General features: G+C 39.9%; 1 protein-coding gene across 2 annotated transcripts; it reads left to right on the forward strand.

Annotated features, from left to right (window-relative positions):
* Positions 1-395: 395 nt before the first annotated feature.
* On the forward strand, positions 396-26,914 carry LOC149812550 (E3 ubiquitin-protein ligase SPL2-like). 2 transcript variants are annotated; one of them, XM_089992809.1, is made up of 6 exons: positions 396-886; positions 1,865-1,966; positions 2,348-2,518; positions 2,625-2,746; positions 2,943-3,062; positions 26,470-26,914. In XM_089992809.1, the coding sequence occupies exons 1-6, from the start codon at positions 527-529 to the stop codon at positions 26,747-26,749; spliced, it is 1,155 nt and encodes a 384-aa protein (XP_089848935.1). In that variant the 5' UTR covers positions 396-526; the 3' UTR covers positions 26,750-26,914. The 2 variants fall into 2 exon arrangements, with proteins under 2 accessions (XP_089848935.1, XP_089848936.1); XM_089992810.1 differs by lacking the exon at positions 1,865-1,966 and having other exon boundaries at positions 416-886.
* The last annotated feature ends 669 nt before the right edge of the window (positions 26,915-27,583 follow it).

A 27,583-nucleotide genomic window follows, 5' to 3' on the forward strand; every position in this document is an offset into this window, starting at 1 on the left:
GTCAATGGGTTCAGTTTCACTAGACCCAATCCGTACCAAACCTTATAGGATCAGGGTTTGGTGATAAATGAGAAAGTTCAATTAAAATCTAGGTCAGACCCAAAGGTCCCATTAATATATGGATCCAAGTATGGTTTGCGAAATTTCATACCAGACCCGGTCTGACCAAGTTCTGATTAAGATCCATGATTTTTCAATGTAAACGAGATAAAAAAATCTTTTCAGGTATAGAATGGGTCTGGTTCATGTAATCATGATAAGACCTAGGTACCGTTTTCCTTATGATGGACCGGATCAGACTCATGTTCGGACCCAATATCCACACCTCAAAGTCAGATCTGGGTTCAAACTCACTTGGGCTCAAACCAAATCCGACCGGTTGAGGCCAACGGGCTGGGCTGGCATACACCTCTCTCTCTCCTTTGTTTGGTGCAGCGCACCAGAACATTTTAGTTAGGGAGAAAGAAAAGACGACGACAAGGTCGTCAATCTTACCGGCGGCGTACTGCAGTTGTGTGGAGGAGGGATGACCGACCACAACCAAGACTTGGTAGCGTCGACCCTCGGCCGAATCGCTCTAGCCGGCGACGGTGCCGTCCTCGGCTTGACTTTCGCCGTCATCGCTGTCCGTACGTGGATCAAGTTCCGATCACACTCCTCCGCCCTCAAGGCCATCCGTCAAGCCCCGGACGTTCCCATCTCGGACCTTCGCTCCCTCCTTTCCGAGGAAGACTCGCCGGACCCGACTGTCGGGAAACTGGTGGTCGTGAGGGGTCTCGTGCAGGCCAAGTCGTCGGTGGAGGGAGACTGGAAGGGTTTCAAGGAGAGCCTTCTCGTCTCTCCGGATTCCGGCGAAAAGGGAGTTATCGTTCAGAAAACCCAGACGGTAATAAAACCCTTGCCCCTTTGAATTTTGATTTATGCGTTTTTTTTTTGTTTTGTTGTTTGTTTCCGAACTTGGAAATATAATTAGGGCATCGAACGAAACGAATTTCATTTTGTGTTCGCTGGAAAACGGTGACGTAGTGCCGAAGGCCTCGTTTACTCTCTCATTTATTGTGTATCAGTAATTAAAGTATATTATTCATTGATCTTTTTATTCTTGCTGCCTATCATGAAACCACGCTCACCCCAATATGATTCAACGTCCTAAAGAACCAAAAGTATCACCATTGCTCATTAATGTTTCAAAAAATTCTATTAATCCAACCATCCAAACAAGAGTAAAATGAATTCATTATCAAGATACCATGAATTTGTTCAAAACCGATCATATCATGGACAAGTGAAGAGGTTGGGATTTTTTCTAGAGGCGCTGCATCTCTTTTTTATCAGAAACTACAACAGGCCCCAACTTTCCCTCCCATTTGTGACAGTTGGTAGTTGATATGTGTTTTGTGAACCTTTTATTGATCACATATCGACAAAAGAAGGGGGGAGGGCCCTTTTCTGAGCCATAAAAGTGCTCTCCTCCTTTGTAGTGGTAAGTCTAAAAACGAATATAAAAATGGAAAAAAGGATATGAAGATATTACTTTATCATTTAAAATTTTCACTTTCAATTTTGACAAATTTTCATTTTTTACAAGACCAGAATAAAACCTTGGTAAATTAGGTATGAGTGATTCGTGCTTTAGCCATACAAATTTCCGCTAATGAATTAATCATGAAATGACCACGATAAGTTCAAAATATTGCCGATATGTGTGTCTATGGTTTACACTGGAGCCCTTTACTTAGCATAAGTTGATTGCCTTTTTTTATTTTTTCATTCTAATGCATTTTTTACTCTCTCTCTCTCTCTTCCTATACGACTATAGCTGAGAAGCATTCTAATTTTAAATATCTCTAATTTTGTTATAAAGTGCTTATACAATGAGTGGAGGGGCTTATTTGGGTGGAGTTCTGATTGGCACGCTCTTTTTTGGCGACCCTTGAATAAGGAAGTTGTAACGTCATTTAAAACGGTAATATGTTATTTTATTTTACTTTCTAATTGATCATATATGCTCTTTTTTTTAATGTTTTGTTATCATCATGCCTTGCGCTATATGATATGCTTGTTACAATTCATATTGGTTTGTTGCTAATAGTAGAATGATTTCTTTGTGACTATGTTTCTTATTTGCTTTCCCTATCCCTTTTTTGTTTTTATCATTTTCCTTGGGGCCTTGCATATATTTGTTAGATCTTTTTTCCCTGCAGAAGAATCTCCCATTTTACCTTCTAAAAATTTATGGTTACATCCAGTCTTGAAATTCTTTGTCTGATGGATCTTCCATATATGCATGGTTCTCAATATCATGGGAAAAACTTCAATTTAAATTTCTGAATGAGTCTTTTCTCAGGTTCCTTTTGTTCTCATAGAAGATGGTCATTGGCCGCAGTCTGGTTATGTCAATGTTAACTTGGATGAATCGAGACACCCACTTCCTCTTACAACAGTTTATCATCAGTTGCGTCCTGTTTCTGCTTCTCCATACACAGTTCTCCAGGCTTTCTTTGGACATGGATATCCTGTAAGTTTTTGGACTTAAATTTTCAAGTCGTTGGGATCTAACTTTTACATGTTCCATAGCATTGCTTATTTGTTTAATTTGGACTAAAGAGATGCCTTTGTGAAAGGTTGGGCTATTAGATGAAGAAAAGATTCTTCCACCTGGAAAGGAGATTACTGCAGTTGGCTTGTGCAGCTTACATGATGGGGTTCCTGAAATCAGATCGTGCAAACAGCTCCCTTGTTTCCTGTATGCTGTTTCTTGAAACCTAGAATGTTTAAATTATGCTTTTCCTTTAGTCATTCAATTTTTGTGTATAACGTAACCATTATCATGAAAATATTTATCATTATAATTGGTCAGAATGGTACCTAATTTAGGTCATTGAATGTTAAATTCAAAGGGCCTTTCATTACATTTTATGATTATTTGATATATCATGCAGATCTGACCACACAAAGGATCAATTGGTAATAAAGCTTGCCACGGGCACTAAAATTCTATTCTGGGGTGGCATGTTTTTGAGCATCTTATCAGTTGGTATCTTAACTTATGCAGTTATCAGGTATGTGATATGCTGGTTTGATAAAAGTGGTTCATGCAAGCTGGACAAATTTAGTGTGATAAAAATGTGCACTCAGGCATGGATTAGATCTTTGTACATACTGTTATATGTACCCTATTCGCAAAGTTTTCTTGTCATATTGTCTTACAGCCTCTATACATTACATCTACAGTAATATTTTGCATACTAAGAAACAAGCATTTTGATATTGCTTTTACATTGAAAATCTTGATTGCGGGATTATATCACAAGTTTACAGTTAAGTCATGTTTTATGATTACTACTTTTGGAATTGGGTGCTTTATGCATGGTTTCTGTTAGTCAATTATGGATGCTTGATATACTAGTTTGATCACTTGCAAATGTTATGGATCTATGCTTTATAATTCATATTTTTAGATTTCTATATCAGTTAAATCATTAAATATTGCATGATTTTACTCCGATGTTATTTTTTGATATATTTTTCCCACATTTTTATTTTAAAGTTAAGAGAGCCCATCTAGGTCATTGGGTTGGTCAGGCCAACGCTTGGGTCAAGTATGAATTAATCATCACACGTCACTAGGCTTTCAAACAATGGTCATAACAAATGATCTGTAACTGTATGAAGGCTTTTGCTTTGAACATGTTTACAGTTGTTATCTGGTGCAGTTTTTTCTTTAAAGACAGAGAATGTGTTGTGTTTGCTTGATCATGTTGCAAGAAGGGGTTCTGCCGTTCTGGTGCAACGTGACAAATCTTGGAATCAAGATTTTCTTAGCAATGAAAAATCTCATGATAAACAAAACTTTTTGTTTTGGGGGGGAAATCTTAGAAAAGTATCAACAAATATAAAATATAGCTATATAGGTATATGAAATGAAAATATAAAATTTCAAAATTTTAAAAGGTTTAGTGGAAAAATCTGTCACACAAGCACTTCACTTAGCATGTGTATTCCGTGTCAATAAGACACAACAGTTGGACACTTCATGGGCACTCCAGGATGCTTCATGAACAGTTTCACACACAATCAACATTGTGTCATTAATTTTATTTACTTTCTTTTACGATCTTGTTTACTTATTTTGTATTCACTTAAGTTCTTTGTCTTTTAAAATTTGTCATTAATTACATTTCAATTTCAGCTTAGTTTCATTATTTGATGTTCTTAATTATAGTGATTTTTAATTGTTGTTTTATACACACACATACATACATATATCTATATGTTTTTATGGTTGTGTTCCTGTTTAAAAAAGTTTTTCAAATGGGGAAAGATGGGACTTACTTGGATTCACTAAAATCCTTTTTAGAAATGTGGGGATGCCGCATACGAGCCTCGATCGTCCTTTGCCTGATGGGAAGGTAGGATCTAGACAAGTTCTCCGATCTCCGTAGCCCGAATTGCACTATCGAGAGGCTCAAATATGCAATGAAGATCAAAGTGTATAAATATCCATTCTTTAAGATAATACAAATCAAAATGAAAGAATGAATGATCTGAAAATCACCTTTTTCATGCTCGAGGATCCGTTCGACTTTTAGGTTCTTCCTTGATCTTGACAACGCTCTTGCTTAGGGATGAAAATAATCACAACTTTGACAACAACTCAGCACGGGTTGGGAAGCTTGAGAGAGGAGGGTATGAGATGGCTAGGGTTCGATCAGGAAAATTCCAAATGATCAGGTCCCAGGAGCAAGCCCCTATTTATTAGAGTTTTTAGACGGGATATGGATCACTAGGTTCTCAGATCCAGGTCCGGCCCAAGTGGGTTCATGCCTATCCTTAAACGGGGATAAGGCCTATCAGGAATAGTCTCCCGTTTATGAGAAACACGCAAAAGAGGGTGGGACGGTTAGGGATGAGATATGGATAAGCCAAATGGCTTATCAGCACATTTAGTGCAGTGGACGACAAAGAAGTTGTGTCGTCCCATAGCGAAGGACACTCCCCCCTTGCCTTCCCCAATAGCGGACGACGATCCATTTTGCCGTCCCCTATAGCGGATGGCGATACAATGGGCCGTCGTCTGGATGGATGACAAAATCACCTTTGTCGTTTGAGTTTCGAAAATGTTTTAGGGGTACCTAATTCTCTCTTTACTCCTGAAAGCACTGTTTCAAAAATGTATTAACATTCAAGCATCATAAAATTTTGGTGTCTACAAATGCCCCTCTTTGTCATTAATCGAATGTGATTCGATTTATGACAAAGAAATAAACACCCTCAAAATTTGAAACATTGGGTTGCCGAGATTAAGCTTAGTCTTACTTAGCGAGGTTGGGCCAGTTTGAAAACCACTGGGTTATGGGGACCGTGCTTGGTCTCGACGAACGAGGTCGGGCCAGTTTGAAAACTACTGGGTTGTGGAGACCGTTTAAGTCCCGCCGAACGAGGTTGCGTGCCAGTTTGAAAATCATTGGATTGTGGGGACCGTTTAGGTCCCGCCAAACGAAGTCGGGCCATTGTTGAAAATCACTGGATTGTGGAAACCGTTTAGGTCCTGCCGGACGAGGTCGGGCCAATTTGAAAATCACTGGGTTGTGGAGACCGTTTAGGTCCCGCCAAATGAAGTTGGGCCAGTGTTGAAAATCACTGGGTTGTGTGAACTATTTAAGTACCGTCGAACGAGGTCGAGCCAATTTGAAAATCACTGGTTTGTGGGGATCATTTAGGTCTCGCCGAACGAAGTCGGGCCAGTATTGGAAATCACTTGGTTGTGGGGACCATTTAGGTCCCGCCGAACGAAGTCGGGCCAGTGTGAAAACTAGGAAAACAATGCACCTGGGATGACAAGGGATATGCTGCCTTCCAAACATCGGAGGGAAAGAATTGAGTGAAGGGCAACCTAGACATGCCGTCCATTAGCTGGTTGGGAGTTGAAAGTGCCACCCGCAGATAGACGACAGTTTGGGTTGTCGTCCCCAAATTGGACGGCAATCCTGGAATGCCCTCCCCAAACAGGGACGACGATCCTAGAATGCTTTCCCCAAATTGGACGACAGTCCTGGAATGTCATTCGATAGGAAACCGTTTTTTGCAGTGCAGGGCCCTCCGGGGCATTCGACTTTCAGTATAATTAAATCTCTTACCGTATATATTTGCTTTGTGCATCCGGTTTTTGTCAAGTAGTGCACCCAAATTTCTAACTTTTGCCATGGACTCGCCTACGGGCATTTCATCCTCAAGAAGAATGATGTTTTCCCAGTTAATACTCGCCAGGTCCATATGGGCTCACCATCACATCTGTCATGGGAGACTGGTAAAGAAAGATTTTTTCTTCTCTTTTTGAATTTTCTTTTATGTTGGTCTCTTGTTTGCTAGCCCTTTTATGCTTTATTTCTGCAGTTTGACCGCAGATACGATGGGGAGATCACAACTCCTTGCTGGTTTGATGAATGGTATACTGAATTATGAATAGCTCACCGACAGTTCTTGAAAGATTTCAAAATTTATCATATCTGCCAGTTGCGAAAGATGCCTATCAACGATGACCTTCTTTTTGCCCTTATGGAACAATGAAACACTCACACGAACACTTTTTGGCTCCTTTTTAGAGAGATGACCATCACTCTTGATGAGACGATTCATCTTCTGGGATTGGTTTATTCTCCCTTCGTGCATCCCCTGGATGGATTTATGATAAGTTGCGGTACTATGAATCCCACAAAGCTCGTGTCTTTCCTATTCGGTTATTTATACTGTGATCTGGTTCATCTTTCGTGGGATACACAAAATCGATATCCTCACATCATGCTTGAAGATCTCATTTTGGCCTTCAAACCTCGCACCCTTACATCTAATGGCGCATGTGCAAAGAAACATTTGTTGGGGGCCTTTTACTTTTGTGTCGTGGGGCTCCTGCTTTTTTTTTATGGTGATCATCTCATGGACCTCAAATACATGCATATGCTGAAGAGCTGGTATGTTAACAAGCAACACTTGTCTCTAGGCATGATCGTTCTAGCAGCAACTTACAAGGGGATGAGTAAGTTTTCTGTTTTTGGTACCCCAAAGTTTCTTGGCTGTAAAGTTCTTCTTCAAGTATGGTTTTTTGAGCACTTTTAGTTTGAGTGACCTTTAAATACCTTTCGCTTGGATTCGATAGAGACTCGATATCACCTAATTCGTGATCATGAAGGCTTCAACTCACTTTGCTTTTACCGAGGTCTTTTAGAGTGCTTGTCCCTTGATTCAGTGACATGGGACATACTGGGTCGCCATCGCTACTTCATTTCAAGGGTTATTCACCGTCCTTTAGTGCTTCTGGGTCCCTTCTTCAAAGAGATCTATTCTCCAACTTGCTCCGTCTGCCAATTCTCTTCCCGACAAGAAGTCCCATATAATGTTGTGATTGAGCAACCATTCATCGAATTTTCCTTTGGTAATCAATGAGATTTCCATTTGGGATTCATTCACGGCTTATGGGATGAGATGATGCCTCTTGTTCGTTGGACCTGTCATTTTACCACTGCGGCCTATGATGCGTGGTGGTCAGATATATGCCCTTTGTTCATGCCAAATGCACCATCGGAGGAACACTAGTTTTTTGCCTTTTCTCTGTTCTTTCTTCAAATTTGTCATTTTGTATAAACTCCACCTGAGTATTCAATGATATATTCTTGAATTTCTACGTATTCCTCATTCTTTTTTCTTTTTGTTTTTCTTTTCAGAGGGGAAGATCTTTATTCTTGGGCAGATTCGGTCAAAACTGTCTCATATAGGGGACACAAAATGGATGGCCGTTCGCCGCATTGGACGGCTAAACCCATAACGTCATCCCGTATGGGACAACATTACAACTTTTGTCGTCTGCTATAGGGACAATGGAAACCGAACACCGTTCGCATGATGCCCCATGTGTCTGTCCCATTGAAAAATGGGATAGAAGAAGAGGACAAGGAAGAGGAGAGGAGAAACAAAGGAGGAAGAAGAAAAGGGAAAGAGGGGAGGGGAGAAAAAGAGGAAAGAAGGAGGAAGAAAAGGAGGGATGAGGGGGATCTTGTATCGGATGACTCAGTTTATGAGCTCATGCCGCCGACCGGGCGATGAAGAGACATCCAATCAATAAGTACCCTACTCCTGTCTCGAGAAAATGAGAATACGTGATGCCGTTAATTTTCTCATGAGATGGCGTATTCGACACGCCATTCGTGGGTACATGGAAAGAAACATCGGGTGACATTGAAAAACGCGTCGTCTAGTGTTTCTGGTTATGGGATAGCTGTCAAACAACAGTTTAGGAGCATCGTCTGATAGTCATGGAAAAAGGAACGACAACGACAAACTACTCTACAACACCGTTTGCCGTTGTCAGGCACGACATGACCATCAGACAACAGTTCAGGAACGTCGTCTGGTAGCCGTGGAAGAAGGAATGGCAGCGACAGATGACGACTCTTCATTGCCGTCCACCATTGTTGGGCATGGCGTGGTTGTTGGACGACTGTTTAGGACCGTATGTGGTCAAGAAGGTTCTCCCCGGGAACTCCTATTGGCTACTCAGTGCTGACAGGGTTGAATTCTCAGATCTGATCAATGCATCACATCTAAAAAAGTATTATCCTTGATCAGGTCATCTTTCCCTCAGGACTATCTCTGCCCATGCGATCCTACCGCATAGGATGTCTAATTCTTAGGGGAAGAGAAAAAAGTAACACAGTGAAGCCAAGGTACTCTAATCCAACGATTCTGACTTATACATAGATAAAGACGAATAATAGGGGCATGAGATCGATGTCAATGTACAAGTGTCCAGCCGATGAGAACCAACCTAGGCGACCAACTCTCCAGGATATGAGTTAGGGGTAGAATACCTTCAATGTCCATTTGCCTTATAGGTCAATCCTCCTAAAGGTCTTTTATCTCGATAGGAGAAAAGAGTTGGAAAAAGCGAAAAAGAAAAAGAAAAGAAAAGAAAAGAAAAGAGAGCTAAAAGTGACCGACCCTCACCTCTGGATCTATAGCGTGGTGGCATGCTTCGGTCATACTATCGCCTCAGGGGCAAAGTTTAGAACAAGAGAATGAGAGCTAAGAGAAAGGAAATACTTATCCCTAGTCCTATGGTGTGGTAGCAGGCTCCGGTCATATGATCCTTAGGGGCAGAGGTTGGATAGATAATGGCATCCCTCTTGGACTCGTTGTTCATGAAACCCATGGTTGTCAGGTCCCAAGTCAAAGGATGGCAAAAGAAAGGAGCGAACCCTTTCGAGTTAAAACAAAACCTCAAAGAACCTACCTAAGGGCAGAAAATGCACCTTGAATTCACTCTCACCTAACTCTAGTCCTTTAGAATTCAAGCCTTGGTAAGGATCAAGGGACTAGACAGGAGTGCATTGCATGCCACTATTGTTAGTTGCTTGAACCCAAGGCAGAATTAAAGGAGAAAAGTCCCGATGAAGCCAAGTGTTGCTATCTTAAACCGACCTAAGAAAAGGAGAGTCTAACACGTAGAGGACTCAAAGGGCAGGCGTCTACTGGGAAAGAATAAAAATCCTCGACTTTTAAATGGTCAATCATTCGCTGCCAGCATAAGTCAATCATTTTAGGATAGCTATATTTCCCAAAGAAAAACGTAAGTTTCATTACATATCATAGAAGCATACATCATGCATCATATTAAAGTCTAGGACCCTAGGACTGAGGTGTGTGTGGAGAGCCCTGTTCCTCCTCATCTATGTCACAGGGATTCAGCCAGACAGGTGCCGCACACGCATCGACGCGATGCGACGCAGTTGCGGTTGCGGGTGCGGCACCCAGTGTAGTCAACCCAACCCTGGGTGCGGTCAACGCACTTAGGGTCATTTTGGTTCATTTTTTCCCATTTTTTGAAAAATGAGCAAAGAAATTCAAAACCCTAAATTGCGGAACCAAATCGCAGAAAAACCCTCAATCGCATAAACCCGAGTAAAGGAAAATCTCAAAAGGCGAAACGAAATAGGAATGGGGTTGGACGAAAACACGCCAAAGAAAAGGAGAAGGATCGAAAACAAAAAAATACCTCGAGTAAGCCTATCGATGCTCATAGACAGCTGATCCTGGCTCCGCTCCACCCTCTCCGACCGATCTTCGAAAACCCTATTTAGGGTTTCCAGCATCGACGAGATCCCTCTCCCCAACACCTTGGCACTTTCTCCGACCGCCTCCGTACCCGGGACGCTGCCGGGGATGACCGTATTTTCGGATTCTGTCGACGATTTTTCGGCATTGTCGGCGTGTAGGGTTTATGAGGAAGGATTTGCGTCCATGGTGGGCAGAGTTTTCCATGGCAGAATCCCTTGGAATATTTGAATTTGCAAGGAAATAAAAAAAAAAAGTGAAAACACCATTTTTTTCGGAAGCACATCAGGTCATGCTGAACATGAGCGTTTTTGCTCATGCTGGCCATCCGATTTGCATTTTAAAAAGCTCAAAAGTCAACAAAACCACATGCTAAAATGCAAACAGACGGCCACGATGTCAACATGAGCAAAAACGCTCATGTTCAGCATGACCTGATCTGCTTCCTATTTTTTCTACTATCAGGGTGAAAATGGGTCGGGTCAGACAAGACAAAAAACCCAAATGATAAAAACGGCTTCAGTTTTCGGTTCTGGATATGAAAATAATTTCAGACTCGTATTGTGTGTCAGGTTGGGGTGGGTTGGGTCTTTACCGGTTCCTGTATGAATTGAGTTAGGAAATAAATGCTCAGGTCCGTATCGGTTGGGTAGAAATTGGTTAAGATCTACACTAGTTTCGAATTTAGGTTGGGGTTCATATCTTGGCCTCCACCAACCCATGGGTCTATAACAATCAGGTAAGATCTAACCAGTTCAATCCGTCGCTTCAGATTGGATATACTTGAGTTTTGAGTCCAAACTTCAAAGTGATGTCTGGACCATAAGATTGGGTCTCAGTTCTTGAATTCGAATTTGGCTTGAGGATATCTGGTTGTCTCCAAGGCTTTGGGGATATAAGTGGATCGGAATCAGTTATGCGTGGTGATTACCAAACATAAATTGGATACAATATAACCAAAAATTCAGAACCAGTTAGGGAGAGACTCAAATCCAGATCCAGTTAACTTTTTAGAGGGGACGTGAACATGTCAGATCAGATTAGGGGCGCAAACAGATTGGCTTTGATTGGAACTCCAATCCGAATCACACTTTATTTCCAGAGACGGGTTTTTAAAATAAGATCCGAAGGGGTGTCCCGGGACCCGCACCGGGGGGAACCCCCGGACCCCCCTTATATATATATATATATATATATATATATATATATATATATATATATATATATTTTTTTTTTTTTGCCGCACCCCTGCACCCATGTGACATAGACGGGGACCCACGTGACCCTCTTGTTCACCCACGCAGGGGGAACCCCCGGACCCCCCCCCCCCCCTCTCTCTCTCTATATATATATATATATTTACATTTTTGCCCCTGCCGCACCCGGGTTTTTTGGAAGTGCCGCATCCCCACACCCACACCCACACCCATGTGACATAGCTCCTCATCCTGGTCCACCTGGTGTAAGTGCCCCTGACTTCCTTCGCTAGGATGGGACGCTTTGCGGTGGACTGGTCCTCCTGAGTAAGAGCGCCTGCGGCTGGTATCACCTTCATGTGATGCGCCTCACTCCATTAGCCCAGTCATGGGCTCGCGGGGAGGGCGAGAGCCCTTGATTGTGCCAAAAACACCAGAGATGACTCTTTCATGACTAGGTAGCAATTGGTTGGTCAATACGGCTACTGTCCACTCTATTGTCTGTGACTGTTCATGGGAAGATACATAATAATCCTTGTATTTGTCCCCACGAGTTCTCTGCAAAATTTCAATTATAATAAAGGCATCAAAAATTAAAATGAGCTTAAAGGGCATAAAAGGAGTTACATACCTCTTGTTCTACCCTTGCCTTAAGCCCAACAACTTCACCCTGAAGTCTAACAACTGCATTTTGAAGTCCAACAATTTCTCCCTGGAGCCCAACATTTTCCATCTCCTATACAAAGAAAGTGGTCAACAAAGACAAAAAGAGAGAAAAGGAAAGTACAAAGTGTATACCATGGTAGCCATGCGAGTGGAGGATGCTTCCCTCTCCATCTCCTGAGAGAAGTCAAGATCAAATCCTAGCAAAACAGAAAAAGAGTCAAAGGGAAACAACGAGATATGAGCAAACTTACCAAAGTTGCATTATGCTCCTTAAGGCCTTGCAGCCGTGTTCTTAGCATGGCCATCTAATTATCTTGGTATAAGCAAGAGAGTAAGGAAACAATGACAACTCAAGGGAAAGGCAAATGGAAAATGCAATCACTCGGAATCGGGGGATCAAGAAAGTACCTTAGAGGGTCGCTCAAAACCTAGAGTCTCCAAGAGAGAATAATCCTCTGCAGTAACAAGAAGTCCCTCCAGGTCAAACAAAAGATCTTGTAAAGGAGTGTTGGGTGGATCCTGGGCGATCAGGGACAGGCTGAGAATGATCACCCCCTGTACCTGACCTCTGAGGAGTGGCCTGTCTTCTTTCGGGAACTCGAGGTACTAGAGCGCCCAAGTATACCCTCAGGAATCAATCCAAATAAGTCGGAGTAGCACTCATACCATGGGGTCTTCTAATAAGAGTCTGCTCCAACAACTGCATCATTTGGGCAGAAAAATTCTCAACACCTATCAACCTGTAGTCCATCAGCAAAGGCCCATGTTCAATAGGGGCAGGCACATCCTGGATCCTTCTCAGCTGCCAACTAAAGCAAGTCGGATGGTATCAGTCCAACCATCAATCACATAAAAGAGAAGACAGCGTGCCAACGCATGTTGGTCTCCAGCCTTGGCATCATCATCTTGTGTATATGGACACCAATGCACCTGCAAAGGCGGAAAGAGGGTATTGACATTGTTCAAACAAAAGGATGAGGAAAGCAAAGGTGTTTCATTACATACCGCGTAAGGGTCCATGGAATCAATCTGACCCCTGTATGCCTCACGAGATGCCATCGATGGAAGCATTGGCTATTATCGGATGTACAAATACAAGTGACAGGAACACAACTATGGAATGCCACTCAAGGGAAGATATAAAGGACTCCAGATCTTCCCAGAAAAAATCAAAATAAAGAAGAAGAAAAATAACGTGGAAAAGGAGCGTCAAAAACAAAGAAAAAGCATACCTCCAAAATCAAAGCACAACCCGCAAGTCTGGTGTAAGTCTCCCTGATCTCATATTGTGTCAAGGAACGGTTGAGATGCGCTGCGACAACGGAGCACAAGTTGTAATCCCTGATACACACAATTGTCCATCCACTCGGGTCACGTAAGCAATGGGAAAAAGAACCCTGCCCAGCAAGAAAAGAACGTAAGCTAAAGCCCTGTGATGAGGGTCTCGAGGTGTCCCATCAGGATTTGTAGGATCCGCATGTTAAAATATTATGTCTCTTTTAACTGTAAACTGAAATACCCATCAGGGGTATTTCAGTCCTTTTACTCAATAGGTGTCAGCCACCCTAATGGGCTAACATTTTTACCTTTTCTTTTTTTATTTACTTTTGCTTTTTACACTTTTTTTTCTTTTTGACTGTTGTGAAAGGGACAGCTCCATATAGCTGTTGGAGCTGCCCCAACAGTCACAAATATGACCGTTGGGTGCAGCTCCAACAGTCATATTGAGCTGCACCTGTGGCTTCTTTTTGCATTATAAATAGGCCTTAGTGGCCCTTGTAAACATATTCTTTTTTGTGAGTGCATATGCAATATTGTAAAGCCCCTCTTGGGAACTTATGAATTGAAGTTCATTTTGTTTCATGCTGTTGTGCATGTGTATCCGTGCCTTCGTGCACTTGTGAGTGTTCTCCTTTGTGCCTTTGTGCACTCTTTGTATTTCTTGTATTGTGGTGTTACACACAATCTCTTTTTGTAGAGATTTTCACATGGTATCAGAGCAAGGTTGTTTGGAGAAAGAAATTGGTTTGATTCTTCTCAATATCAAGTGCCTCGAAAAATGTGCCTTCAACTTTTTGGTGATTGGAGTGGAGGCTCTTCTTCATTCATTAGAAGATTACTACAACAAGAAATATTTAAAATCTTATTGTGGTACGTATTCTTTTCTTTCTTGTTTCTTCTTTCCTCTCTAATGGGTGAGAAAGACTCCCATTTTTCTCTTGGTTTCAAGCTAAATGGCTCAAATTATCATGTGTGGGCCGGAAATATGGAAGCTCACATCAAAGGGAAAGGGCTTTGGGGTTACATTCAAGGCTCGATTCTGGAACCCGAGCCTAAAATTACTTTGGTTAAAGAAGGAGAAATCAAAATCCTTGAGGGAGATGAAAGAACTAATGCTCTTGAGGAATATAATAGGAAACATGAGCAATGGGAAATGAAGAATTTTAAGATCTTGTCTTGGATTTTCTCTTCCGTTGAGACAAGGATTAATGCCAACATTATAAAGTTTAAAAAGGCTTCTCAAGCGTGGGAGTATCTTGAGAAGATGTATACTTCTAGGGACTTGTCCCATAAGTATTATCTTCAAAAGAGAGCGTTAACTCTTGTTCAAGGTGATATGTCTATAAGAGAGTATTTTGCGGAACTCTCTTCAATTTGGGATGAGCTTGCCATGCTTGAACCCAAGTGGAGTGGAGAAGCCATAGAGCTTCGTCATAAGCAATTAGAAGAAGACCGATTCTTCAAATTTTTGAATGGGCTAAGGCCCGAGTTTGAGCAAATAAGATCTTCTCTCCTATCCTCTTTTACCTCTCCTTCTCTTGAAGATGTCTTAACTAAATTAAGTGGAGAGGAAACCCGTATGGGCATTAGCAAGCAAAATCCTAGTGTGCTTGCAATGTCCACAAATCAAGAAGAATGTGATGGTGTTAATGCCGTTTCTAGACCCGGTAACAATTTAAGAACATATAGACCTCCTCATTTTAAGAATCAAAATCAAGGAGGAAGAAGAGATTATAGCAAAATCTCGTGTCACTTTTGCAAAGAACCGGGTCATATCAAACCGGTTTGCCCAAAATGGAAGAAACTTCTAGCAATGGCAACTACATCTCAACCATCCAAAGAGGAATCTTCAAAAGAAACTCTATCTCTCAATCAAATTGTGGAGGCTCTTCAACCTCTTCTAAAGGGAGCTATTTCCGGTGCCGCCGTATCCACCTCTTCTCCTCCAGGTAAAAATGTTAGCCCATTAGGGTGGCTGACACCTAATGGGCTAACATTTTTACCTTTTCTTTTTTTATTTACTTTTGCTTTTTACACTTTTTTTTCTTTTTGACTGTTGTGAAAGGGACAACTCCATATAACTGTTGGAGCTGCCCCAACAGTCACAAATATGACCGTTGGGTGCAGCTCCAACAGTCATATTGAGCTGCACCTGTGGCTTCTTTTTGCATTATAAATAGGCCTTAGTGTCCCTTGTAAACATATTCTTTTTTGTGAGTGCATATGCAATATTGTAAAGCCCCTCTTGGGAACTTATGAATTGAAGTTCATTTTGTTTCATGCTGTTGTGCATGTGTATCCGTGCCTTCGTGCACTTGTGAGTGTTCTCCTTTGTGCCTTTGTGCACTCTTTGTATTTCTTGTATTGTGGTGTTACACACAATCTCTTTTTGTAGAGATTTTCACACCGCATATGTGTTGCGAAGCCACCCAAGATAACTTTTTTCACCTGAGCCAACAGGGTGCCTCCCAAACAACCTTAGAAATATAGTGCGAGGATGTTCATTTGTCTTAGTCACCATAGGCTCACACTATAAGGCAAGCCAGTGATATCGAAAACATCTAGGGGCATAACAACCATCTCTCCTCATGAGAAGTGGAAAGTCCACATTTCCAGACGAAATCTCTCTGCCAATGCCGCTGCAAACTAGACATGAAGGTTATGTGACTCACAACAGGCTATGTGTCCAAAGCCCAGGTCATCCAAAATCGGCAGCAAGTCACCCACTACTGCTTCGCACCAAATGCACATGGAATCAATGCGTACAATACCTCACACATTTGCCATTGGCTGTACCAAAAAGACATGAATGTCATTTCTCAGATGGGTCCAAAGAAGCAAGAAGCATGGTTTGGAAATTTACCTGGTCTGTCAGTATCATCCCGGATATGTGACGATCTTGATGGGTCAAAAACTCACTAATTGAGCTGTAAGTGACCCTTTTTAGCGGCCCATAGGGGTCGAAACCATTGTAGTCCTCCTGCCTCCTTGAGAATGATGAATCATAGCTTCATGGCGACGACACCCACCAAAGTGAGCAGGCTCCTTCTCAATGGCATCAGAAATATCTCCCTCATTGAGGTTAGCATCAAGATCTAATGAATTGTCATCTTTAGAACTCTCCTCATCAGCATAGGCCATGTCAGGATCACCTGGGGTTCATTTGCCTGACGAAGCCTCAGCTCGTGCACCAGATTCACATTGAGATTCCTCTCTGAAAAAAAGGCGGGGGACATCATTCATTCTGTGGACGGCAAAATCTTCTTTTTGGTCGTTCGACCTTTCTCCTGGATGGACGATGAAGGGTGATTGCCATTTGGATCGAGTCCGCGATGCCCGTTGCTTTCCAAGTCAGCCCTTGTCATCCCCCACACCTTTCCTCAATCGGAGGATGAGACGACAAGTTAGAACTCGTCGTCCCACCTCCCACTGAAGGTGAGACCTTCCTGACTACCGAAGGACGGTCCTGAACCGCTGTCCGACAGCCGCGCCATGCCCGACAGCGGTAGACGGTGATGCAGAGTCGCCGTCCGTTGCTGCCATTCCTTCTTCCATGGCTACTGGACGACGTTCCTGAACCACCATCCGGCAGCCGTGCCATGCCCGACAGCGGTGGAAGACGTTGTAGAGCCGTCCATCGTTGTCATTCCTTCTTCCCTGACTATCAGACGACGTTCCTAAACTACCGTCCGACAGTTGTCCCATAACTATAAACATTAGACAATGTGTTAGCATCATCCGATGCTTCTTCCCATGTACTTGCAAACGGCATGTCAGATACATTGTCTCATGAGAATGTTAACAACATCACGAATTCTCGTTTTCTCGAGGTAGAAGCAAGGTACTTATCGGTTGGACGTCTTCTCATCATTTGTCCAGCGGCGTGAGCTCATAGACCAAGTCATCCGGTGCAAGATCCCCCTCGTCCCTCCTTTTCTTCCTCCTTTCCTCTATTTCTCCCCTCCTCTCTTTCCCTTTTCTTCTTCCTCTATTTCTCCTCTCCTCTTCCCTGTCCTCTTTTTCTATCCCATTTCCTAATGGGACAGACACATGGGGTGCCATGCAAATGACGTTCGGTTTCCACCGTCCCTATAGCAGACGACAAAAGTTGTAATGTCATCCCATACAGGACAGCGTTACGGGTTTATGTAATGAAATAAGAACAAAAGCACACATGAGAGCTTCTTGTGGGCTTACAAGAACACAACGAACCCACAAAGAAGCACTTATGGATCAATCTACACCGCCCACACAAGGGCCAAGAGAGTAAAATATAAATGCTTTTGTATTACCAAATGCATAAGAAAGCATTGAAGGATACAAGGGGAGAACCCTTATTTATAACCAGTGAGGGAGAGTGGGGGCAGCCCAACTAGCTATTGGGCTGACCGTTGGGGCAGCATCGACATCTATTTCCAAGACAAATAAAATACAAAAAGAACAAAAATAAAAAGGACAAAATCAGCCTCTAATGGGATGACTATTGTTACAATATGAAAAAACCGAAATACCCCTAAAAAGGACCAAGTTTACATACATTTAAGTACACACACACACACACACACACACATATATATATATATATATATATATATATATATATATATATATATATATATATATATATATATATATTTGGTACACATTCTTAACACACCCCTCAAACTCACGGCGTAACAACCGAGAGTTTGTCAAGTAAGAAGTGAAATCTAGGTGACAAGAATGCTTTAGTGAAGAAGTCCGTCAGTTGATACTCATATGGAACATATGACAACATGATGGTCTTTTTCAAAAATTCCTCACAAATATAGTGGCAATCCATTTCAATGTTTTTGGTCATTTCATGGAATGTATGATTGCTTGCAATGTATATCGCGCTCTTATTGTCACAACATAATCTCGAGGGTTCTGCAATGTGAACTCCCAAATCTTTTAACAATGATCTCAACCACACTAATTCAGAAGTAGTTGTTGTCATGTCCTGATACTCTGCTTTAGTGGAAGAGAGGGACACCTTCTGCTGCTTTTTGCATCTCCATGAAATTAGAGAATCACCTATAAAAATACATGAACTAGTGTTTGAGCGTCTATCATTCATCTCTCTCCCCCAATCAGAATCAGAATATGCAATAACTTATAACTGAAAAGAGGATGAAAAAAATAATTCATGATTAATAGAATTTCTAATATATCTAATAATTCTCATTACAATACTTATATATGTTGTAACGAGAGCATGCTAAAATTGACTAACTGAATGAATAACATAAGAGATAGCAGGACGAGTAATAGAGAGATAAGATAAGGCCCTAATCATTTATCTATATGAAGTTGGATCCTTCAGAGGTTCTCTATTATCTTTCTTCATCTCTGCATTGATAACCTCTGGAGTATCAACTCGTTTTTCATCTGAGAGTCCTGACCGTTCAATGATCTCTATTGTATACTTAGTCTGCGATAACAAGTAACCACGATGTAAGTAAGCCACTTCTATTCTAAAAAAGTTGGTTTTGAGCACATCTTTGACATGACTATCTTCCTGTTTATCACCTCTTGTGATGATCATAATATCAACGTAGAGAAATAATATCACCATTCCTGCATTAGAAGACACAAGGCAGTGTCAGTATAACAAGATTTAAAACCAAGTTGTGTCATCACACTATTGAATTGATCATACCAAGCCTTGCAGGCTTGTTTTAGGCCATACAACACTTTCCGTAATCGAAGATTTTTTTCATGTGCCAAACTTAATCGTGGTGGGAGATCCATGTAAACTTTCTCATTGAGATTACCATTCAAAAAGGCATTCTTCATGTCCATTTGAAAAATGAGTCATTTTTTAATTGATGCTATAGAAATAAAAGTTCTAACAGTAGTCTTTCGAGCGACTGGAGCAAATGGCTCATCATAGCCTATTCTATATTATTAACTATATCCTGTGGTAATGTCCCATTACTTTTAGTTTTAATCTTATAGACCCATATGCATTCCATAGTTTTTTTCCTTTTAGGTAATGTTTGATTTTCTGAAGTTTTTGCCTTTTCTAAAGCTTCTAATTCATCATTCATTGTCATAATCTACTCTTGATGATTTTTAGCATCATGGTAAGACTATGGTTCTATGTATGAGTGGATAGCCATTAGACATGCTCTATATTTAGGTTCAAAGGAATCATAGGATACAAATCTACTAGGAGCCTTTGAAATTCTCATGGATCTTCTAACACTAGAGAAATCTATATCTTGATTTTGAGAATATCTTTCTAAAGCACATGGAGGATGGTCTTCGGTACACTGAGTATAGATTTGAACTTCACTATAAGGTTGGTCTATATTATTAAGACCCTCATTCACATTCTCATGTACATCATGAGTGTCTTCGTAACTCACATGCTTGTTGGCATGGTAAAAAAGAAATGAATAGTCACAATGCTCTTGATTTTATTTTTACCAAATCCATTTTTTTTCAAGAAAAGTGACATTTTTTGAGACATAGAACTTGTTGCTTTTAATTTCATAACATCTATACCCTTTTTTATTTTCGGCATAGCCTAGGAAAACACAAAGAATAGCTTTTGAGAAAAGTTTGTCATTTTTGTCGGTAAACACAAAACATTTACAACCAAGGCTCAACCTTTTTTAATTGGGAGATGTTTTAAATAATTTTTCAATAGAAGAAATATTTTTGATAGTTTTTTAAGTCATCTTATTTATCAAATAAACCGTCGTAAGATTGGCTTCAGCCCAAAATAATTTTGGAACATTTCTTGATATAAGAAGTATTCTAACAGTTTCAACAATATGTCTATGCTTCCTTTCAGCTAATCTATTTTGTTAAGGAGTATAAGGACATGATTTTTGGTGAATAATCCCATGTAAGTCAAGATAGTTTTTGAAATCCTTTGATACAAATTTTTTTTCCGAAATCGGTTCTAAAGATTTTAATATTGGTTTTAAATTGAGTCTTTGTATAATAATGAAATTTGTATAAACAATCACAGACTTCAGATTTGTGCTTAATAAAATATATCCAAGAGTGACTATTATAATCATCCACAAAAATAACATAATATGACACTCCTCCTTTGGATATAACCGGAGTCGGTCCTCATACATTCGAATGTACCAACTCAAATGTTTTTTTTGATATAAAATGACTAGGCCCAAAAGGTAAAGATTTTATTTTACCAAGGATGCAATCTTCATAAACAAAATCTCTCTCTATAACTTGTAAGAAATGGAAACAAATATAATTTTGACACGCTAGGATGTCCTAGTCTCTTATGCCAATTTTTTATATCTTTTTTTCTCATGAAATTACAAAAAATATGTTTTGATAATTCAAAATTGTCCATAACATAGAGATCTCTTCTTCTATGGCAATGCCCAATCGGCTTTCCGGACTAGTGATCATGTATCAAACAATCATTAGTTGAAAACAAGATTTTGCATCCATGATCCGAAATTTGGGAAACGGCTAAGTGGTTTAAATTTAATTTTGGTACTACTTTAATATTTAGTACAAAAAAAGTTTGATGTTTTTGTAAATAGCCAAAATATTTTTAAAGAAATTTAATCGACGGTTAAAACATAAGAATCATTTGGGTTAGCATGGCATTCGGATAGCGTGAACTCATTTGGGGGTCATATGAAAAGAAGCACCAGAATCAAGAATCCAAGAAGTCTTATAAGGGTTGATCCCTGTAGATACGACCGCGCCCGAGAAGGAAGAAACTTGACTTTTGAACATTGGTTGTAGTGTCTCCATGAATTGTGCCAAAGATAATGAGCCAATGCATTTGGAGTCATCTACACCATTTCTAGAGATGGTCCCACCGAAATCACCTTCTTATCATTTTTTTGTTCTTCTTTCTTTCTTTTAGGATAAAAAGGCTTGATATGACCGACTCATAGCAATGATAGCATATTAGTGGACCACTCTTTTTGTATTCATGATCGACTCTTTTATCGTTTTGGCTCCTTTCGTAATCATTGAAATTTCTTCCATTCTCATTATTTCTTCCAAAGTGAGGGGGCTTATAAACTCTCGTGTGATTTTTGGGCCTTGATATAGAGAGCACAAATTCTTCTTCGTTTGAAGATGTTTTTTTCAACCAATTTTCCTCTATAGTTAATTCTTCAAGTGTTTCAATTATGGTAGGTACACCTCCTCTATGAAGAAGGGCCGATTTGGTCCCTTCAAATTCGGGTCTAAGCCCATTAATAAATTGATAGAAATGCTCCGTTCTAATTGCACATTGCATATGTAAGCAATATCGTTGAGACTATACATATCCTTAAGATACTTTCATGCATTGGCAAAATCAAATTTTGGGCTAGAGCATTTTTTGATGTCAACATTATTGATGAGTCATCCAATTATCATGGAATGACCCATCCTCTATTTTTTCATTTTTTTCTCGTATTCGGTGACGGCCTTAGACATCTCGTCTCCTCGAAAAGCCAATTCCTTTCCTTCTTCCATCTTGGCAAGTATAAGTTTAAGCTCTTTTTCGGTGCTATCAACCAAACCTCATAGACCTTTTTCCCATATTTTATGTTTTACTATGGATGTCCACATCACATAGTTAGTATCATTGAGTTTCACGGGAACGAAAACGTCTACTTCTCTTTCATCCTCCTTTTTTTACAATAACGAGAGAGGGAGATAGAGAGAGAAGAGAAGAGAAGAGAAAAGAAGATAATAAGAATTTTGTTGAAGAGAACTTTGATGGTGCACTCTCAATGCAACAATCTTACGAACCGATGCTCCACCAATCTCACGATCCTGATCTTGGCCTTTCCGAATGAGTCACAACTCAAGAACACCAAAGCTATGATACCATGTAATGAAATAAGAACAAAAGCAAATGAGAGCCTCTTACGTGATCGTTGGGGGGCAGTTCCAACAACTAGTTGGTGTTGTCTCATCGACTTCTACTTTCAAAACAAAAATAAAATAAAAAAAGAACAAAAATGAAAAGGACAAAGTCAGCTCCTAATGGGCTGACTATTGTTACAATGTGAAAAGACTGAAATACCCTCTATGGGTATTTCAATTTACATACATTTAAATAAACACATATATATATATATATTAATACATATAAATACATATATATTCAGTACACATTCTTAACAGTTTAGTCGTCCGATATGGCAGACGATCGTCCATTTTGTTGTCTCCTATTTGGGACGGTTTTGACCGAATCCGCCCAGGAATAAATATCGTCCCCTCTTTGAAAAAAAAAGAAAAAGAAAAAAGAATTAGGAATTCGTAGAAATTCAAGAATATGTCATTGAATACTTAGGTGAAGTTTATATAAAATGATAAATTTGAAGAAAGAACATATAAAAGGCAAAAAACTAGTCTTCCTTCCATGGTGCTTTTGGCATGAACAAGGGGCATATATCTGACCATCACACATCATAGTCCGCAGTGGTAAAATGATAGGACCGACGAGCAAGAGGCATCATCTCATCCCATAAGCCGCGAATGAATCCCAAGTGGAAATCCCATTGATTACCAAAGGAAAATTCATGATCTTGAACCAGGCGATATCGAGTCTCTATCGAATCCAAGCGAAGGATATTTAAAGGTCGTTCAAACTAAAAGTGCTAAAAAAACCATACTTGAAGAAGAACTTTACAGCCAAGAAACTTCGAGGTACCAAGAACAGAAAACTTACTCATCCCCCTGTAAGTTGCTGCTAGAACGATCATGTCTAAAGACAAGCATTGCCTGTTAACATACCAGCTCTTAAGCATATGCATGTATCTGAGGTCCATGAGGTGATCACCATAAGAAAAAAGCAGGAGCTCCATGGCACAAAAGCAAAAGGCCCCCACCAAATGTTCTTTTGCACATACACCATTAGATGTAAGGTGCGAGGTTGGAAGGCTGATTTGAGATCTTCAAGCATGATGTGAGGATGCCGATTTTGTGTATCCCACGAAAGATGAACTAGATCCCAGTATGAATGACCAAACATTATAGTGATTTGTAATTGCTATTTTATATACACAGACAGACATACATCTATCTGTGTTTGCAGCCGTGTCCCCATGTCTTAATTTTTGAGACTTGTCTTACATACCAAGCGTATTCACATCGTGTCCCCTTCCTGCATCTGTATCCATGTGACATAGGGGAAAATATCAAGTTAATATCACAATATTTTTAAATGGTTATTATTTTAAAAAATATTGCAATATTCTCTGGATTAAATATCACAAAAAAACGTGCAAAATTTTGGGGCATAGTTCTGGTGCAATTGCTCTTTCTTCTGACAATATGCTTTTCTTCTCCTTTTCTTTTTTGCCTTTCTTTTGTACACCTGAAACTTGAGCAAGACATTTGTTAGCATTTTTTAAATAGTTAGTCCCAATTTTGTTAAAATCAATCTGAGTCGGCCTGAATCAGCCCAAAGACGATTCAAAAGGGGCCAACTCAATTCAAATTTTTAAATATTTTTTAAGGGGTTTAAAAATGACTATTTTTTATTTTCTAATGGTGTGTTATCTGATGGTAAAAAGTTGATCAATTCAGCTTGATTTTATTCAATTCGATTTTTTTGTGTTTTAAGAAGCCGATTCACCTAGTGAACTGATTTTAACATTGGTTGGTTCATTGGGCTCCACAAGGAAAAAGGGTCTGTCAACAGAACAGATCCAGTTGAGCAACGTTCTTTGCCAAGGTTGATCTCGTGTGTGTGGGTGGTGGGTGGTTTTGTTGTGGTACTGAACCATGGTAGTACACACTTGATTTACAAAGATGGTAGTCTTCAAATGCAAAAGTTACCCTTTGTAATGTTCAACATGTTTTATTTACTATTTTCATGTGTTTAAGTTGACTGCAGCTTGATGTTTTGAGCCAAGTTTAAACCATCCTTCCTTTTCACGAATTGTGGGCCATCAATTTTTCACCTATTCTTAGAAGTTGAATCTTATGATATAATGGATATGATAAAGCCTCGTGATGTAGTAAAGAAACCATGTTAAACATATTTGTACGGTTGGATCTGACACTTGGTGATTAGATCTATGCAAACACGAGTCTGCACCATTTTATGGTATTATAGTTCAGAATCACTATATATATATATATATATATATATATATATATATATATATATCACATGGGTGCGGGGATTCGGCACTTCCAAAAAACCCGGGTGCGGGGGTGCGGCAGGGGCAAAAATGTAAAATATATATATATATATATATCATGTATAGTGTATATGTATGAATGTATGGTAGGCTGGTAGCTGTTAAGGTCCATGACATTTATGCATGTTAGCACATTCACCACAATTTTATGCCCCTAACAAATTTAAAAATTGATATGGTGATTAGGTGTATTAATTGTCACAATTATGGACATTTTAGTAATTTTTATTAGGAAAACATATTAATAATTGTGCATTTTGAATGCACAGCTAATAAGTGTGTAACTTATTTTTACACAAAATTGCAAAAATAGCTACTGGTGTCCATTAATGCATGGAACCGCCAAGTCATTTTTAAACTTCAAGGGTGTATTTTATGGTCATTGTTTTTGCCCTTGCAGGAAGGGGGGTCCGGGGGCTCCCCCCGGCGCGGGTCCCAGGGACGGGTTGACCGCACCCGCACCCGCGTCGACGCGGGTGCGGCACCCTTCTAGCCGAATCCCTGTGACATATATATATATATATATATATATATATATATATATATATATATATATATATATATATATATATAAGGTCACTATAATGTGTTAACTGGAAATATGTGAACTAGGACCTTTCTGACACTTTTTTGCAAATCCAATGGTTCAGATGCATTCAGCGTGGTCCATTTGCTAGGAATCAACTGTTGGATCATGTATTTTTCGATGAAAAATGCGATTTTTAGGTGCTTGAATATTTACGACAATTCTGAGCCATTAATTTTCAAGCCTTAAAAGATCCTTATGCATCGTAATCGGATGATCCAAGAGTCTGTTTTTATAAAACCAAGCATCTAGATCACACCCGTACGGTAAAATTTGAGAAAAAAATAAAATAACCCATTGAAATCTCGGTTCATACTTCGGTTCACATATTTTCAGTTAACATATTCTAGTCACCATATATATATATATATCAACTCATAAAAGATTCATAATACTATTATTTTACAAAATCTTCTACATATGAAGTTGAAGTTGTCAATTACGAACTAATAGTCCAAAAAATGTCAAAGATTTATAATTAACTAACACTTAATAATAATAAAGTATACAGTTATACAGTCTATGTTGGATGCTTTTGATCACAAGTGTTAACCACACATGGATTGAATCATGTCTGAAACTCAGTTGACCCACATGCAAGGTAACCAAGTACCAGTGCAGGTATGACACAGGTAGGGGGGGGGGGGGGAGGAGTGCCCACAACTGTTGGATCATGTTGCAAAGATTAGAGGATGCTTATTGTCCAAAAAATGTGTGGCACATTTGAATCTGAAATAGTTAAACAGAATCATGTCTTGAAATTTTCAATATAGCACCCCCAGCACAATTAAAGAAAATGTGGTGACTTTAGATATTCAGCCATATCAAACATAGAATGTTTATCCTTGTGCTTGCGCATGTGCAAGCCCACAAATCCAAAAAGGGATACATTGATGCTTTTCTACATGTACAATGAAGCCTATAAAAATTGCTTGTATTGTACTTCACCTTTTGGACCAGATTCTGCTTGCGTTCTTTATAACCTGTTGATCTTCATTTGCTTTTGACATTAATTACTGAGAACATTATGTCCAATGGTTCTGTTTTTATGATATCTTTGTATTGTAATATGCTATGGGAACATATACTGCCAATATCAGAATAATCTATAGGCATGCAAACTTTTTCATCCTGGGCTTCTGTCGTGCTAGGGGGGGCCTATAACTTGTTCCAATTGGCATTTATGCAGTTTAAATTTCATTAGGCCATTTTCTCCTGTTCTCGTAATGGCAATGCGGAACATTTTCTTATTCAGTCAGCTTGATGAAAGTATAGAAGAAAATAAATCTTGATTTTGTAGGCCGTAATGTGGTCTTTTTATAAGATCACATATAACCTAGTACCTAAATTTGTTTGTTTCCATCTTATGTTTGCATTGTAGAGCCAAGAGATCCAATTTTGCCTGACATCAACATGCTGTATTTGGATGTCTTGCAATATTGTAGTTTATTGTTGATTTCAGGAACTGGAATAGGTTGAAAGGGTGGAGGTTTCGAAGGCATCCCAGTCAAGAACAAAGAGATCCTCCTGCTGGAAGCAGTGCAGATGACGAGTCTGGAGATATACCCGATGGTGAATTGTGTGTAATCTGTCTTATGAGGCGAAGGAGGTCTGCTTTCATTCCGTGTGGACATCTGGTTTGTTGCCCACATTGTGCTTTTTTGGTAGAGCGTGATATGAATCCGACATGCCCGGTTTGCAGACAGTCTATTAGAAACTCACTTAGGATATATGATTCTTGAATTTTTATGATTGCTTACATGTTTGATATGTTGGTCATTGTGAAGGCTTCATCGCTATACATAATCCTGTTACCGATCCCATCACTTCACAAGAAAGGAGGCTTTTTGGCCTAACATTTTGGTTTGTATGATATGTATAAAGCTTTATAATGCATGTTTAAACCATAAGACAGCAGTGTGGAAACCATCACTTCTGGCCACCAAAGCTGAACAGTCACACTGGTTCATGAAAACCATTATACTCCCCGCCCCTCTATGATGTCTATATTTTAATGGATAGCAACAAAAAGCAGCCTTGCTGGTCTTTCCAATAGACGAGGAGGGTGATGTCTGATTGCTGGACGCTAAACAGTTTTTGACATGGTGCGATTCTACCCTGTCCAGCCATCTTATTTGATCCTCTATAATGAAAACCGATAGGCACCAATTGGATCCAAGAGCATTGGGAACCATTATAAAAATGTCGAGATTGCATTTAGATTTACCACTGCAGGGGTTGCCCGCTTGGTCAGCCGGGTGGTTGTGAAGGTGTCGAGATGAAGTTACTGGATCAAACCCTGCTGTTGCATGGGTTTGTCCGTACTTTCAGAGGTGGGCTAGGTAAGGCAGGGTGGTCATGGGGTTTCACCCAAGGTTTTCCTCACTTTGGCAAGGGTTCATCGTCATAAAAAATCCATTTGGTGATTTAGGAAATCCAGTAAAATTGGAGTTCAATTTCACCAAAGTACGATTTGTTGGGGAAAAGTGGCCAAAATATTAGTGAAACTAGATTCCAAACACCCTAAGTTCTGTGAATCCAAATACTCTACTGTAGGTTTGAATAGAGCTCTTCAA

Source organism: Nuphar pumila, chromosome 17, assembly GCF_984573655.1.
Source record: "Nuphar pumila chromosome 17, dmNupPumi1.hap1.1, whole genome shotgun sequence".
NCBI classification, from domain to species: Eukaryota; Viridiplantae; Streptophyta; class Magnoliopsida; order Nymphaeales; family Nymphaeaceae; genus Nuphar; species Nuphar pumila.